Genomic DNA, 17,371 nt, shown 5'->3' with positions numbered 1-17,371 from the left:
ATAATTTACAAAATATCAAATATAAGTAGAATCCGACAATTAAAATAATATTTGACAGGAATAAAGGGGAAATTAACCATAAATTTAATAGCAAATTTCAACCTATCAAATGTTGCAAAATTAATTCATTATCAATTTGGTTAAATATATCTTTTCAATATAAGCTGTTGAAGCTCTTGATTTTTTTCTTGAAAAAATACTTTTTGAATTATCCTCAACTTGATATTTTATAGATTTCTTTTCAAAAAATTTTCTATATCCCGCTGTAAATTTAAAAAAATTCAGCATCCACTAGAAAAAGTTTTTGTTTTTGAAAATTTTGAAGTTTGAAAGAATTGATTTGAAGAATTGACTTTTCCACTCCACTCAAGAAAGCTCATCCCTTATTTCTGAAAATTTAGGAAGAATTTATTATTGAAATAACCTGACATAAATTCAAAATTCTTCTGATGGTAACATTTGTGAATTTTCAATTGTTTAGGGATCAATATATATATATATATATAAAAAGAGAATTTGTTAAAATTAAGTGGGGTCAAATAAGATGCAATTTTAAAATTTTTTGAATTTACCTGAGCCTAAATTCTAATTTTTCAAAGTTAAGTGAGGTCAGTAGACCCCACTTGCTTACATGTGGCTCCGCCACTGTGTCTGTGTGGATGGATATTCTTTGGAGGGCAAGCTTTTGAAAGTCTCCATCTTGCATGGCCAGGGCCGGCCTCATCTTTTAGTTTTCTTTTCCAACATATAAAGTAAGGAGCACAAGAAAACATTCTCTATTCTCTATTCCCTTTCGTGAGTGCTAGCTGTGTGGGACTCAAGAAAGCAAAATTGTTTTGCAGCTCTTTCTGAACATATAAAATGTTTTCATAGCTTTGATGACCAACCAAGTATTTGGTTAAAACCTTTAAACGTCTTTTACAACAAAACATTTGTTCATGTAGTTCCAAAAATTAAAGGAAGGAAGCAGGATAACTCTTTTAAAGGTTGAAGGGAAACTGGTCATTGATGCGGATGTTGGATAGAAGTGGCATCCGATGCAGGCTGGAGGCCCTTTCATTGGTGAATGCCAAACTAAACAGTCAACATTAAGCTCTTATTCTTTTCGTCTGACGGAGCAATATGTTGCTCTTCAATCAACTCTGTGATAATTGCTATTAACTAGAATTACAGGAGAGAAAATGGTATTGTCAATTAAGTCTTGTTTCGGTATCTATTAACCAATGGCCAAAACTCGGATAGATCTGATTTTCAAAGATGCAGAGTGGTCGAGATTATGTCGCACAATTGGTGAGATGACGTGGTACAATTCGGATCATCGCGTCTTTGAAATTTGGGTCTATCATCAAGTGTGAGATCACAAAGCACCAACGCCAACCTATGCAATCACCAACTCAAGAAAGAAAGTTTACGTTGTGGCTCATAAATTCTCAGGAAAAGTGGAGTGCAGCTTGAAAGTAGCTCTGCACCTAAGAAACTCCAATTATTTGTGCTACGGATAAGATACATTAATCTTTCATACATATTAAAGCTTATACCCACCTAAACTACCATTAGGTCATCTAAAAAGACTTGTTCTAGAGAGGTTGATGTTTGACACGAATTAGAAAACCATCTTGGTCGTGAGAGGTGGAACTAGAAATTTCTAGTTTGAGGGGACGAAATGCAAACACAAATTTTAGAATCAACATAAATTTTTTAAAAAGGTTTTGGGGGACAAATAGCTTAATATATATATAAGAAGTTCTGAAAATTTGCAGAACTTTTATTAAGAAAAGAAAGTATGAGAACTTGGGGGCGCAAAATGCTAAATATATATATAAGATACTTTGAAAATTCTCAAAATTTTATGAGGGACGAAGCATGAATATCTAGATTCTAGAATTTTGGGGGCGGTGGCTCCTCTCCTCCCCCCTAGTTCCGCCCTTGTTGGTGATCAATAAAACTGGTTTAACATATAGAATTTTGATAAATGAGATTGATAGCCAGGTAACCTGCTGGATCGTGGATAAAAACTGCTATAATCCCCCTGGACCAGCTTGGAGCCTAAGAAGAATTAAAGAAAAAGGGAACAGGAAACTAGAAAGCTGATGCTCTGTAAATCTATGAATATCAGTTTGTTATGGATTTTGACGAGGGATGCCTAGACCATTGATCAATCAGATTCCCTAAGCTTCTTTAAATCAAACTGAAGGTTTCAGGACAGAGTACTTCTGTGTCATTCTCATTCCTTTAGTCCAACCTACTTGGAGAAGGATAATTAGATGCAAATATGTTGGATTATAAATATGTGAAGCAATCACGTAGACATATTGCACCTAAAAGTCACGGTGATCAACAGTAGTATAATGGTTTACACTGAACCTTAAAAGTACTCTTTTAACTGCAATCTTTATCCTGCATAAAACTGTACATAGCTTGAACTACCAAAACCTGATATACTACCTAAACTAAAGCTGAACCTCTCATGCAAGCTATTTGCTACCGATTCAATCAGTTGAATGGACAAGTCAGCGTCCGAACCTCAGGAGACTGTGATCCTTGTGAAGGTGGAGGTAATCACTAATAAGATGCAGCCAACAGCTGGTTGAAGGCGGATAGAGAGGGATGTGGAGGTGCTTGAAGTTGAAGGGCTGTCACCAAAACCTGATGAGGTGCCTCCTGAAGTAGGATTACTGGCATTTAAAACAGTTGGAGAAGCTCCAGAGCTGCAAAAAATATATTAAACAAATTAAGAATGTAGGAGATTTTTTTTAAAAAAAAAAGGAATGTAGAGATTCTTCTGGAAACCAATGACAAATTGCAGTAGAATATATTCATATTTTACCCTGCTGCTGTCGGTGCTCCTCCTGATGTAGATGCTGTTGTTGGGGCGCTCGTTGATGGTGATGAAGAGGAGGAAGACGTTGCAAGAACACAAGAACCAGTACCTGTACATGACAAAAGATTGTCTCAATAACAAGGATTTATCTGTTTGTTTTTGTCGACTAATGCTAAAGATTTCAAAATCAAAGAGATCTTTCAGGTGCTTACTTGGATTTGCATTGGTTATCATAGCAGTTCCCCCAAAGTCACAGCTTGTTTGTGATGGATTCTTTTGGTAATAGCTGTTGAAGGCCACTGAAGCATGATTCTGCACTGTATTAGGATTGTAACAGCTTCCACCTTGTTGGATAGTTGAACAATCTGCACCTCCCATTCCACACGCATAATCAAGTGCAGTCTGAAGTGCAGTTTCTGATGTCCCACTCTTAGCAACACACCAACTCTGCCCAGGAGTTGCTGGGGCGTTTGGAGTTACTGGAGCTGGAGTAGGATTATTAACAGGTGAAGTGACAGGAATAGCTCCGGGTGTTGTTGGAGTGGTAACAGGATTGGTAACTGGTGTTGGAACTGGATTGGTAGCTGGTACTGTTGGAGTGACCGGATTTGTATTCGGTACCATTGGAGTGACTGGATTTGTATTAGGCACTGTTGGAGTGACCGGATTTGTATTAGGCACCGGGACAGGGTTTGTGGGGGGAACTGTTGCAGGAGTAGCAACAGGATTTGGCGTTACTCCAACAGGGTTTGTTGCCGGAACAGTGACAACTGCTGGGGCTGAATTATCTGGGGGAACAATGCTCGGAGTCGTCACAGGATTAGTTACTGGAGTTGTGGGATTGGTGGTAACTGGTGGATTTACCAAGTCATGCTTAACTACTTTAATGTGAAAGCTTCCCAATAATTCTCTCCAGGATGGATGAAATACTCGGAGTTTTTCCCATTCGAATTTTTCTTCAGATGCACCTGCAATGAACTCATGAAAAGTTAAGAGAGTCTACACCAAGTAAAACCTGAGATATTCATCTCAAAACCATGTTAAAGGATAGTTGCTATAAAAGCAGCCAAGGCAGTTCTTTTTTTATCAGTCCCACCAAATCAATCCCTTTTGCTCAATTCACCTTCAACCTTAGATATAAGATCTTTCCATAAAGATGAACTTAGTTCTGCACCTCTGCCTTGATTCCTCTCAATAAGTGGCATCACAGTCTATCCGAGATGAAAAGGATTCTGTGACTACAAGCACTAAGCATTCACCAGATACATTTCACATTACGACTGCTGTTGCCACTTGATACATTACTGTTTCCAGAAATTTAGAGCACTCTCTCTTAGCCATCAAAATGAAACATGAATCGCGAAAGGGAGCCCTTATTGTGTCAATATGCTAAGGTTCGATATTTTTAATGGTTCACAAAAATAGCTTTAGACAGAAACCACAAAATCAAGTAGGATTTAGTTGGTCGGAAGTAAAACTTCTTTCTATATTATTTGCTCCTCCTAATTGAAGGAGAGTACAGCGGAAACGTGTATTTTATAGTAAACAAGATGTATCTAACAAAAATCTAAAAGACCACCAACCGTCCTACCCTTAATGTGACATGAGCTTTACTCTATTAGGCAGAAAATACCATTATTGTACTTGAAGATACTTGGATTCAAGAACCCTAAACTTTTTGAAGAACAAATGGTAAAGGACAGAATAGAGAGAGAATCACAAATTCACAACAGTTTCCATTAACCAACAAGAATAAACTAATGAAAATGCCGCTTAAAGATCTTTAATCTGATGAAGCAAAATTGCAAATGCGTACAGTAGCAAGAAAAGAATAATAGCAATAGAAAAGGTTTTCAAACAACTTTCCACAATGAGCAATGGAATCTAACAAGCATAATGCTGCACAGAACTCAGAAAATAAACAGTTTTCGCAGATTCAAGAACAGTTCAATCGAACACTTACAGGAAGCAGAGACAACAAGGGACAGAAGTAATAGGAAGAGATATTGAGACCCTCTTGAGGAAGCCATTGTTATGAGAGGAGTTTCTTCTGTTGGGAAGAGCTCGAAATGGAATTTTAATTTATGTTGGACCATGTTGAGCTGCTTAAAACAAATGCCCCAGAGAATTTGATAAGCTTGCCATCTTGGAAAAAGAGATGAAGACAGAGAGGCGGAAAAGGTGCTCAAGATATAAAGTTGACAGAGGGAAAAAGTTAAAGACAAACGAATATTTTTGCAATGGAAGAAGAATGGTAAAGAAAAGTGATTACTTTGTCATGAAGAACGAATTTTGGTTCAAAAATATGCATTGCCCCCCCTTGGCCATAGAAAGAACCAACATACCACCATTGTTTTTGGAAAAAACTATTTGCATGAGATTATATGTTATAGGAAAGTAAGGTGCAAGTAGTTTCAAGAAAAGTGGGGTTCACAATAATGTCACATGCATATGCGTCCACAAGCCAAAAAGGTTGGTGAATCTTATCACTGAAAAATGTTTGGTTCAATCAAATTTAGCCGAAGAACCACCAGCCCAAAGGCCGGTGGCAATCACCTAGCTTGGTGGGGTGGGAGGCAAACCAAAATGTCACATTTAAGTGGTTTGCTTTAAAAAATCTAGGCGGGTGTGTTGTGCACCCGTTTGGTTCGGTGGTGGTTTAGTCTCCTCCGGGTTATTCCTGGGGCTCCTTAGGTCCGATCCCTCCCCCTTAGTGTAGAATAGATTATATTATACAACAGTTGTCGTGTCCGAAAAAAAAAAAATCAAATTTAGCCAAAGGACTGATAGTGACAAATTTTGTATGAAGCAGAAAAGCAGTACCATGTCACATTCATGGTGCCACATGCTGATGTCTTTGGACTATAATGAACCATTTATAAGGCAAAATCCTACCAAACTTACCTGATTAATGACTATGTTACACTAGCCCTGCATACAACTGTATTCCACCACAAGATAACATGATTTTAGTTAGTGAAACCTACTCCTACTCCAAGTGAAGGGAAAGAGGTGGAGTTAAAGGGATTAATAGAAATTGGAAGGAAACTGAATCACCATCGGACAAAATGAATATACAGGAATCTGCTGGTGAAATATTAAAAAAAATCTAGATACAAATGCAAGCCATCTGCTGGTGAAATATTAAAAAAAGTCTAGATACAAATGCAAGCCGAAAAATTTGATCCCTCAAGTGCACAGGCACATGCTAGTGAAATTTACAGGAAAGCTTGGATAAAATTGCAAGTCGAGGTCTCTCAATCTACAGTCACCTAATTGCCAACTCAGTCGTGCTGAGTCGGTTCAGTGAAATTGATGCTTGGGTGAAGAGTTTTGAATGCAATCAAGTCAGTCATCAACCCTTTGAACTTGAAACATGTCACTAATTGGCCTTTGTTTCGTTATTGTTACAAGAATAGACTAAATGGTTACATGGGCAAAGTCCAAAGAGATCTCCGCGCCATCTATCTTTGGATACAATTCCTGCACCACAAACAAAAATTTCAACTTTTTTTTTAAAATATTCTTAATTATTTTTTGTTTGATATACATCACATTATAAAAAAAAATTATAATAATTTATTTGAGATTATATTCTATCCCAAAGCCTGCTGTCTAACTTTACAACAGTCACCATCATTTGCAAGAACGCAATTACGCTACCCCAAGCTGAGCCGCACTAAGAAGCCCAAATTTCTGGAATTTGTGGATGAACTCATTTCCTATCTGCAGCTAAATCAACACATGATTGGAAATAAACATTTGCTGCTACAGAGAAATAAGTAAAAAAATTTTACGAACGCATTTCTGCAACAGAGTTGATATTCTGAACTAAAGAGCACAGGGTTCTGTAAAGATAACAAAGAATATCTGCTTTCTTGATACCTGTAATTGCTACTGCTAATAAAGAAATTGCAAGAATCAACCATAAACGCTGCTCATTTTGCCAGATTAGCTCAGATGGAAGCTAACCATTCTTCGGACGCATTCGGAATACGCCCACCTCCCAACGACACAACAGCCAACACCTGTGGCCCGGTTAAAGTCTTAAAGAAAAGCTGATGATGGCTGGTTACTGGTGTAAATGTGAAAAAGTTGGCATCAAAGTCAATTTCCAATGACTTTTGCCAAGAAAAACTCAAGTTTTGTTTGGACTAAACCTGTGACTATAATGAGATCTGTCGGCTGGAAACAAGTAAACAACCTTTTACTATTTTCATCAGATTTGGTATAAGCAGGATTTTCCTAATTAAAATGAGGTGGCTAAAAAACTTTATTGAATGTATTGGAGTGAAGTGGCTAAAAAACTTGCTAATTTTCTTATATACTGCGCTGCTGCAAGCATCAGACAGTTATGTAGACAAATCTCATAAATGAAATTTTATTCATAAATGTAATATTAATTTCATAATATAATATCCTGTCTTGGGTAAGAGTAAATTGTCCATCGGGTTTGTTTGGATTGACCTTTATTTCCCCAAATATGTTTGCTTATATCATCATTACAATTTTCAATACACCTTTTTATCTTCCCAATTACCTTTTTATCTCACATACATCACATCATAAAAAGTGCTACAGTAAAAATATCTCAAATAACTTACAATCCAAACAGAGCCGAATCGTTTCTCATACTGTAAAATCTAATAGTCAAAAATCTCAACTGCCACTAAACTATTGTAGGCATTGATTTTTAACTATCAAACAAATTTTCATTACAAATTATCCACTAAACTAACTAATCAACACACTCGTGGCCATTTCAACAATTATTGCTCTCAATCTGCAAAATAAACAAAACTATGTTTTGACAAAAAAATACCCCTGATGGACAAATACGCCCTTGCAGTTTCACACATGTTCTGATTATTTTGTAAATTAAGATAAATAATCAATGAAATGACTACGGGTGTACTGATTGGTTAATTTAATAACAAATTTGTGATAAAAAATTGTTGGATAGTGAAAAGTCGATGCCATCAATAATTGAATGGTCGTTGAGACTTTTTATCCACCATCTAACGACATATTCAAGCTAAACCCTATTAATTCTGCTAATGAATATATATATATATATATTAGGAAACCCACGTTTCCTTCTAAGCTCCAACCAAAAGCATGCTTATTTACGACATGGGGAAAAATTTTCAAGAATTCGACGTGGTGCGCGATATTAACTGGGTCCATGTATCTACGACTGTTTACAATCTACTAGACTTAAAAAAAAGAAAAAAAGGCGATGTAAAGATGTATATAAAAAAGAAGGATTTGGCTGATGAATGTTCCCGAGACATTTATTGGAAATAGTTTCAAGTGTTGATATTTTAACAAGAGTAAAATTAATTCAGAAAAGTATTAATAAATGCGGGAGGACAATAAATGTGAGTGTGTATTAATTCTTTTGTTCCACTTTGATAGTTTTTAGGTTTTTCTCTCACACAATTTAAGAAAAATTGGTTGTGATTGTTTGAAAAGTAAATCTAGTCTAATATTTTTTTGTAAAATATCCATATATTAATATTAGGAGTATCACTTATCACTATACCTTTACATTAAATACAACAATAATAATTATGCTATATTGCAAGACATATATATCAAAGCAATTATTGATGAAAAAGTTGACTGTATTAAATAAGACAGGCTATAGAAAATATATTAAATAAAAATATTTTAGATAAGTTAAAAGTTAATTATATTTTTCAATTAGAACGTAGATTATAATTTGGGATGGATAAAAAAGAAAAATAAGACTATGAACGTGAAATATAGCGGAATAATATAATAAGTTAAGCATAAACGTCTCAATAGTGCTTTAAAAAATCCTCAAAAAGAAATCCTACTTTCATTCGCGAGTTTTGCCCTTTTAGTGTCAGCATTAACGCAGGCATTTAGGAGACCTTTTATATACGAGAAACATGCATTGGGCTACTTTTTCACCTTTTATCCCATGTTATCATTTAGGCAATATGAACGTAATTGGGTCCACCCATGTGGATTAATTTCTCAATTTTCCTAAACCAAATGAATCAAAAGTATCTTGTCTGACTAGGTCTCGTGTCAGCCGAAAGCACGAATGGGTAATAAAATTCTAAAGAGAAAAAAAATACCATCAAGAATCGGAAAGTGAGTGTGCTGGCGTTGGAAAGAAGGATGTAAAGCACTTAGCACTAAATGTGGCACTCTTGACTTTCTTTCTCGTACTTCCTGATCCGATGTTTCTCTTCTTTTGAGAACAAGTAGGGCCGTAAATGAATTTGAAAATTTGTTCAAATTTGATTTATTTATTTATCAAACTAAACTTGAATAAATTTTTTTAATCAAATTTAAAAATTATTGAATAAAAAATACTATTATCAAATTTTTTTTTATCAAATTGAACTCAATTCTATTTGTACTCGATTTGAATAACGAATAATTTAATTCATCTTTCAACTCTAAAAATAAGAGCCACGCACCATTCTTCTGGAATTGATTTTTCTTTAAATGTATATCTTTTGACATGGCCATATGACAATTCTATTGCGTGCTATCAAGAGACGGAAAAGGCTGTAGATATTGTATGTCCACATTTTCTGGAGCATATCACGCAGCCTCCTTATTAATAAACGTTACAAATGGCTGCTTGGGGTGGATTGATCCTTTTGAAACAGGAAATTCTGTATGCGGTCATAATTTGGTTAAGAAGGTTGGAGCTTTGAATGCATGATTTAGTGCCTGCAAGTAAAAAGATAACCCGTATGACCTTTGAAAAAAAAAAGAGAAAAAAGCAAAAAATAAAAGAAAAGATGACCCACATGAATTAAACTTTATATTGCCATTATTTGCCAAATAAAAACATGGAACAATAATAATGTTTGTCAATACATGCTGATATGCGTACGCTATTGAAATATTAATAGTACTCAAGATTGCAGTTCAGAAATTAAGAAAAATCAGATTGAAGAAAACATATATCACAAAGTTCCCAACCAATAGATCAATCTACGAAGCACCGAGCTTACAAAAATCGTCGAAGCTTCCCATGAGTATATCCAACTTTTCAATTTTTTTTGTCCCGAATACAACAGATATATTGATTGACAAAAGCAGGAAAAGAAAATTTCCATAATACTTTCTCAATTAATTAGGCCACTAAATAACCACATGAAACGGAAACCAAGTTGGTTTCTGCTGTCATCTCCTAGAGCTGAATTTACCAGGACCTTAAATAAGTAGTTGATCAGGGGTTTAAGACCTGCATGTATATCCATGGAAATTAGCAAGTTTTATTTCAAGATTCATGGTTGACAAACAGATCACTGAAAAAAGGATCTGCAGCTGCATCTCTTGCCGAGCCATAACCATTTAAACGCTTCTTCAGTGAACGTAAATCTCTCTGATCTTTGGATGTCCGATCCTGCCACATTATTTAAAAGCAGGTTGAAGAAACCAGAGTTCATAGCATTAATCAACCAAAGTTTATAAAGAGAGCAAGAATTAAACTGTCAAGCAACATGCAAAAAAAAAAAGACTTACATACGATTTCTTTAGTAGCAAAATGTCAACCAAGTACTGCAGCCACAAGACATTCGTCTTCGGAAAACTGTACGATCATTTAATAACAAAATCAAATCTTCTCATCTATATTCAAATTTCTTAAAGAGATTAAAATTTGCAACGCCTTTGTAAACAGAAGCCAAGACTGTTAAGTGACAGAGTATCTTAAATTCAAAGCTGATAATAGAGTAGAATCTTATATCCACTTATAAAAAGACAGTTGATATAACGCACGACGGATAAATATCTCTGGATACCTGCTTATGCTGAACCATAAACTCTTTGCCCAAGTTTTCAACTTTTAAAAACTTGTGATCAGAAATGCTCCTAATGATCCTTCTGAATAGCACATTTTATTGTAGGATTTAGGCAGTTTCATCTCTTTCAGCTATCAAAACTTGCCCCAGTTAGCATACATTCAAGTACTTCAAATGGCGTTCTAAGGCATGTTGCAAGACTAGTTGATACTGTATAATTTGAGGTGATATTTAGCAATACAAATTGGATGTCAGCTAAAGAAACTAATTCATCTTTTCACCATCTCCTCTTGCATTGCAGTTTTTACGGTTAGGGAGGGAGCAGATCCTGAGGGATGTGCTATGCAAATAGCTAAGCAATAAAACGCCCAACAGAGGAAAGAAATTCTCAGGAATAAGATACGTGAAAAGCTAGGTTGGGTATCATCTTCTAGTAGGACATCTAAAGATTGATTGTTTGATGTTTCATTGCAAGTATCTCTGTGCAGTATTTTCTGTTCTGCATTAATAATAAAAAAAAAGTTCTCTTCGACTTCTCTGACCTAGAAATGCACACTGATTTCTACCAGAAATAAATGACCAAATGTAAGTTTATTATCAAACGAAATGTGTAGATCTATGTATTCTGCAGACTTTGCACAGCCACTTATAAACACATATGTACTAGATCCAGTTTCATTAGCGCTTTTGCCTAAATCTAGTTTTTCACTCTTTCCCCTATGTAGATCTGTCTCAACTGCATCTTAATCAAAGATATGCATCGTATTATCCTTAGCCCTTCAACAGGAACCATCTCATGCATAAACACGAAATAGATATTCTTAAGGTAAATACTTGACATCCTAACTGAGAATGAATCTTGCACAAACGTTATGTACATCACTAATATTGTCATATTGCATGGCATCTTAAATATGACCAACATTGCGAGCCATGTTCTATACATGCACACGGGTGTCTATAGAAGTGCAGGTTTGTGTCATGACGGAGGCAACAGTATCACAGGTCTAAATATTAAAGCAAAAGATCAAGTTTGATTACCTTCCTTGCCAGCATTCATCAGTAACCTCTTTCATCTTTCGGTATGTGTCGAACTGCAACAAATACATGATAGTTAAGAAAATTTTAAATTAAAAGATCAATAAGATGTATACAAACTTCCCTAACTTACTTGCTTATCTCCTTTCGGACCCTCAAATATTTCAGGGTCTAAAGAAAGGTCCAGGAAAAGTATGTCTTCACCTGTGGATAAATTGTTGGACTTTACGACAATGACTTCACACATTGAAAATGCATGACAAAGTAGAAATCAAACTTGACCTGTGTTAATCCTTGAAAGGGTGAAGTCTATAATTGATATTAACAATCCATAAGTTCTGACATTCACTTTTCTTCCCTCAAGAGTGAAAGATAGCGTTTCAGAACCTTTCCGACTTAAAAGGATGTTTCCCCTGCAAGTAAGGAAAAAAATTTTCAGTTGCAAGGGAGGTGACAAGAAGCATGGTACCACCCCCAACCAAAAGGCGTGACAACCCTACCAGTGCAGATCCCGGTGTTCAAATTCATATGCAGCTTCAGCTACAGCCAACGCAAGAGTAACCTGCAACATATGACTGACAAGATATTATGCCACATACAAAATAGTAAAACTAAATTGAACATGCAGGCCAATAGCTAACCTGAAGCAGTAAGCTCCGGGCTTCATCAGTGTTCAGAAGCACAAAGCTTTCAAGATCTTTACCCCCATGTTCTTGAACAAATACAACATAGTTCTGAACAACATTTCATGAGTTGTCTTAGTGGATTATATATAATTAATACGAGTACTAAAATAATTTTCTTGAGTTACCTTAGCTGATTATCTTATAATCAATACAACTAAAATAAATATATCTTGGTCACAAGAGTTGAGGCATACCAATGTGCAAATCAATGTTGCCATGGTCAGAAATTATGATGTGTTAGTTGCGAAAATGGCACAGTTAAAATAAGCTGACAAGAAAGGGAACCTGATTTTCTGGAAACTCCTTAGGGTGATCATTCTCTGAACCATGCTTCCCATCCCAGTCTTCCCAGGCTTTGATCAAGGCAGCACCATAGTGACCTTTGCACACCCGCAAACTTTCAGTGACAATACAAAGAAGTACTAGTTAGGTTCAGCTATTCAAAATCTTGCTTACAATAGTTCAAGTCCTTGAAAATTTCTACAATATCTTAAGGAACACCTGGAATGTAAGAAATCAAATAACTAGTACATAACATGAAACTTTTCTGCCTTTTGCCTATTCAGAAATCAACAAGTGACTAAGAATGACAGGCTATGATCCCAAAGAAGTATGAACTGGCATGAAGTGGCACAAAGCATTGTAACAAATTTGACTGGATCGAAACATTAATGTACTCTACGACAAAAACATTGTTGGTGATGAATGAACTTACTCTATTGTTTGTATAAAGGAAGTACATGCATTCAAGACATCATCCCCATGACGTCTTAGCCTATTAAGAGTGCAGGATAGCATCACCTCCTCAAGTAGTTCTTCTGGTCTCTGAAGTATGTCAAAAGTAGAAGGGCAAGAAGCTAATAATTAGAATTTGGGATCTTAAAATTACTTCACACATAAGTAAAAGAAAAGAACTAGAGACAGAGAACAGATTGACATTTTTTTCCAAATATAGACACCATCCATAGATCCTTAACTTTCCAACTTGGCTCATAACAAGTACAAAAAACATGCTTCATAAAACTAGAGAAAATCTGGTTTCCTTAACCAAAGATCACTTTGATATTTGCAAAGATTAATTTTTCCAAGGTGTTTAACAGAAAATAGAGCAAAGTTTGAAAAAGGAAAACCCAGAAATTTACCTCCAATGGAAATAAAAAATTATTTCACTTGCACAAGTACGAATATGTGTTAATTACCTTTTGCACTTCTCCATTGACCTGAAAATCTCCACCAAATGGGACAATCTTGCACACAGTCTCACCCACCTTGAATGCTTCTCCAAATGTTCCTTCACCAACCTTTGATATGTTTTCTGAATCACTGAGTTTGAACAAGAATTTAGTTTCTTAATTAATGTCATGATAAAAGTGTAGTGCAAGTGCAAAACTAATAAGAAAAAAAGAGTTAGCAACAAAGATCCCCCTTTCCACCTCCAAGTTGCTTATGTGCAAGCACAAGTTGGACTTTGGATAAATTTAGCAGGAAATAAAAGATGTTAAAAGTAAGATTTAGATAACTTGGAAGTATCCAAGAATCTACTACATCACTTGCTGTGAACCCTGCTTAAATTTCTCTATGAGCTCTTTTCAGTCTTCTTTCATTTTGATTTTACTTCTAATCCCACCCTTGAGAAGAGAAGGCTGCACCTGGAAATGTAACTATGCTTCTACAAAATTTACTAAATCACGAAGTAAAATTCAGCAAACTAACAGATTTGTAAAATCCTTTCTGATTTTGTCCAGAACATAGGTGAACAAAAACTAGAAGCATAACAGAATCCAGTCACCAATGCCATGAAAATTGACTGTTCTTTAAAAATTGAGGCAACAAGCAATGCCATGAAATATAAATCTGTTGCAAATTGCAAGAGGTACAAGTGTACTGCATCAAGACTCTGCTCGTTCAAACTCAAACATCTTTTCTTACTAGATACAAAATATCAAGCCAAATTTGGTGCAGTGTCACTTTATGTTCTTCCTGAAAATCCCATAGTAGATGTGAAACCACTTAATAACTTCCCCAATCAACTATTTTCTTTTATCTTTTTCATGATTCTGTTTCAAAAAAACAAAAAGAAACACTAGTCCTGATAAAAAAATGAAATCACTTTCTTTGACATAAGCAGGACATAACAAATAAATAAAATCTCAAGCAATCATAATAGGGATTAAAGAGGTAACATATATACAAACCAGTAACTTAAAAGTACATCCAATAGTGTTGAAGGAGCTGACTGTCCACAGGCTGTCAACAGAGCCAACAGTGGATCCCAGCCCAGACCATCCTGTGAATCATGGTATGAAGTCAGGGAGAGTTTACCAACTGCAACTTGAATATCCTCACAGCTCTTCTCGCTACACCTTTCTGCTGCAGAAGGCCTTATGGAGAAATCTCCACTCAGAGAACTAAAGTTGATTCTGTTCTGGATAGATAAGCTTGGATGGATTGGAAGGGATCCATCTTCCAAGGTTCTTAGAGCTGAAGAAACAGATTCCTTGCAAACTGCTGGAGTTTGCAATATCTTTGTCAGAGAAAGGGGAGGCCCACAACCTTGTTTTTGAGCAATTAGCCATTTCCGCAGCACAGATGACAAATGCGGTATGGCCACCTTATCAGTTTGGACACCCATGAGCCATGTACCAGATCTCTTAGGTGAGGGGCTTTCCTCCAACAACTCGAAGGAATCAACCTCTTTAAAATATGCAATCTCTTTATCAAAGCTGGGAGTCTGTATAATTTTTCCCTACATAGAACGAAGAATTAAACTGAAAGAGGGAACCATACATGAGTTGGAAATGCTTCCTACATAAGTCTAGCATTTGTTTTTTAGCATTATATTGTTTCAAGCTAAAATATCAGCAAACCAACAGTAAATGCTATCCTGTTTTTGACTTTTCAGCAATGTTTGAAAGCTACTGAACCAACTTTTTGCTATGCTTCTTAATGCAACCAGTGCCACACATAAGGGAGTAATATGTCAAAAATGTAAAATTCTAGCTGGAGTTTAAGAAATGAGGCAAAGGCATTAGTGTATACCTTGGGAAGAGGTGGTTTCCCTTTCCTTTTACTTTTCCTTTGTTGAGGTTGGTAGCCCACAAATGCCTCAACTGTGATGCTTGTCCTTCCCCTGTGAATTTATGATTGGAAGGTCTTAAAAATGTGTGTTTGGTTTATCATGTATTACGAGCTTGCCACAGAAAGGCTTTCTTCAGGGAATGCTGATGTTTGAACCGGATAAAAGAGCAATGGACTTAAAGATGCGGCATTTTTTGAATAACTTATGGTACATTCACTATTTGACTTGACAAGAAAAGTGAACAGGCCAGCCAAATAAAGATGCTCCAAATTTCAACATGAAGAACCTAGATATACGAACAGCAAAAGGGGAAAAAACGACTCCAGTAGTGTGCTCACAGTCTTTTTCCGTGCTACCTCAGGGCAAATTCACAATACCTTCGGTATGCAAATCAGCGCATGCCTTCTATTTAGCATTATTCAGTAGTTTAAAATGGAGTACAAGCAAAATAACAGGCTGATGAGATCTCGCTATAGACATGTTGTTCTGTAGATACTGTTCACCATTGCTATTTTGGGAAAAGTCACGCTTAATAGTATCAGATCTGAAGGGTATAACAAAAATTGAACCTCTAACCTCATAAAAAAAATGGTAGAAATAACAACTTAAAGCATGGATTAAAACACTACATCCCAACATAGCTCAACCTATCAAATGCAGAACTTCCTGCACACATTTCAGACTATAAAAGATTCAATATCAAAACCTTCACCAGAGTTCCTATCTCTAAGCTACTAGCAGAATGTCCCCTATAAAACATCTTGCTAACTTTCTACTTGTTAGCCATCTTTTCACTTCATGCCTTCATTTACAGAGTAAACCGTGAAAACAAAAATTTGAATTTTGGATACGTGCTAAAAGCTTCAACTTTACTTTAGTTAGTCCTAATTCAGAACCGCAATCCCTCATTTCTGATCAAAACTGCCTCACGCTTATTCGAAACTCGGTTAATTTTGACAAGTATAATTAAATGCAAGGAAGTCCACAGCTCTCAAAGATCAAACACAAACGTACACATGTACAGCTTGCATCACTACATAATATGAAATTGCCACAATGCCGTATTTTTACCATCCCAGCAAAAAATTATTCAGCTAATAAGGAAAATTAGGGCACATACCTAGTGGAAAGTGATCGATTCCAACTAACTCGTTTAGCAGGCACTAAACTCACCCGGTTCTCATTTAGCGAAGTCGAACTTGAATTTGACCGCCTTCTGAAATAAATTACTTTAAAAATTCAATATTTTGAAAGAAAAAAGAAATTATATTAACAAAAACGAGAAAGATGGACCTTTCTGCTACAACATCTTTGCTAGGATTCTGGCATTTTCGCCTTCGATACAACACGGTGATTTCTGGTTCTTTCGGCTTTAATGAGTTCCCAAAATCACTGCCACGGTCAAGATTGCCATCTTCTTCGGCTAAAATTTCTTCCCAGAGATCACCTAAAAAAAATCATACCGGAAAATATGTGTAATTATGCATTAAAATTCAAACCGAATCACTGTTGAAAATTAGGGCTCCAATTTTCGAACTAACCACTTGATTTTGAAACCATCATTGGAACTTGATAGGAATTTAAATGCAGGAGCAGGAGAGTAACGTTAATTGCTGTCATTTCAGTGCTGGGGAAGCAGGGGGTAGCGATTTAAAAAGGTCTGATGAGCGGGAAGGAGAACTGCGACGTCGTTTTTTGATTGAAAGCAGAGCTCGCTTACGTTTTGGGCTGGAGATGTTTTATTAAAAGGAAAATTTTTCGGCCCAATTGAGTGACGGACAATTATCCAATTAGGATGGATAGAATTTGGGTCCAAAGTAGTTCAAAAATTACCGGTCCAAATGTAAGAAGGTCAATTTCTAGTTTTTAATTTTCTTGGATTCTTTTACATTTATTTTGGAAATGGAGGGGAAGAATTGACTCATTGAAAAAGTGTAATATTCCACCTCTC

The 17,371-nt window shown here is 35.9% G+C and overlaps 2 protein-coding genes across 3 annotated transcripts; both read right to left on the bottom strand.

Moving 5' to 3' along the window:
• Nucleotides 1-2,260: 2,260 nt before the first annotated feature.
• Nucleotides 2,261-5,168, bottom strand: LOC113733025 (uncharacterized). Its single transcript, XM_027259139.2, has 4 exons — nucleotides 4,785-5,168; nucleotides 3,034-3,789; nucleotides 2,828-2,930; nucleotides 2,261-2,708 (listed from the first exon to the last, which is right to left on the bottom strand). The coding sequence occupies exons 1-4, from the start codon at nucleotides 4,915-4,917 to the stop codon at nucleotides 2,525-2,527; spliced, it is 1,176 nt and encodes a 391-aa protein (XP_027114940.1). The 5' UTR covers nucleotides 4,918-5,168; the 3' UTR covers nucleotides 2,261-2,524.
• A 4,607-nt stretch (nucleotides 5,169-9,775) lies between these two features.
• On the bottom strand, nucleotides 9,776-17,099 carry LOC113733023 (serine/threonine-protein kinase haspin homolog). 2 transcript variants are annotated; one of them, XM_027259136.2, is made up of 15 exons: nucleotides 16,962-17,099; nucleotides 16,714-16,867; nucleotides 16,541-16,636; nucleotides 15,381-15,471; nucleotides 14,537-15,087; nucleotides 13,541-13,664; nucleotides 13,057-13,166; nucleotides 12,627-12,738; nucleotides 12,297-12,389; nucleotides 12,156-12,217; nucleotides 11,938-12,068; nucleotides 11,789-11,859; nucleotides 11,659-11,711; nucleotides 10,340-10,406; nucleotides 9,776-10,220 (listed from the first exon to the last, which is right to left on the bottom strand). In XM_027259136.2, the coding sequence occupies exons 1-15, from the start codon at nucleotides 17,038-17,040 to the stop codon at nucleotides 10,095-10,097; spliced, it is 1,920 nt and encodes a 639-aa protein (XP_027114937.1). In that variant the 5' UTR covers nucleotides 17,041-17,099; the 3' UTR covers nucleotides 9,776-10,094. The 2 variants fall into 2 exon arrangements, with proteins under 2 accessions (XP_027114937.1, XP_027114939.1); XM_027259138.2 differs by having other exon boundaries at nucleotides 10,344-10,406.
• Between the last annotated feature and the right edge of the window lie 272 nt (nucleotides 17,100-17,371).

This window comes from Coffea arabica, chromosome 2e (genome assembly GCF_036785885.1).
Source record: "Coffea arabica cultivar ET-39 chromosome 2e, Coffea Arabica ET-39 HiFi, whole genome shotgun sequence".
Lineage (NCBI taxonomy): Eukaryota > Viridiplantae > Streptophyta > Magnoliopsida > Gentianales > Rubiaceae > Coffea > Coffea arabica.
The sequence above is the reverse complement of the archived record's forward strand: the minus strand, read 5'-3'. Positions and strand labels throughout refer to the sequence as shown.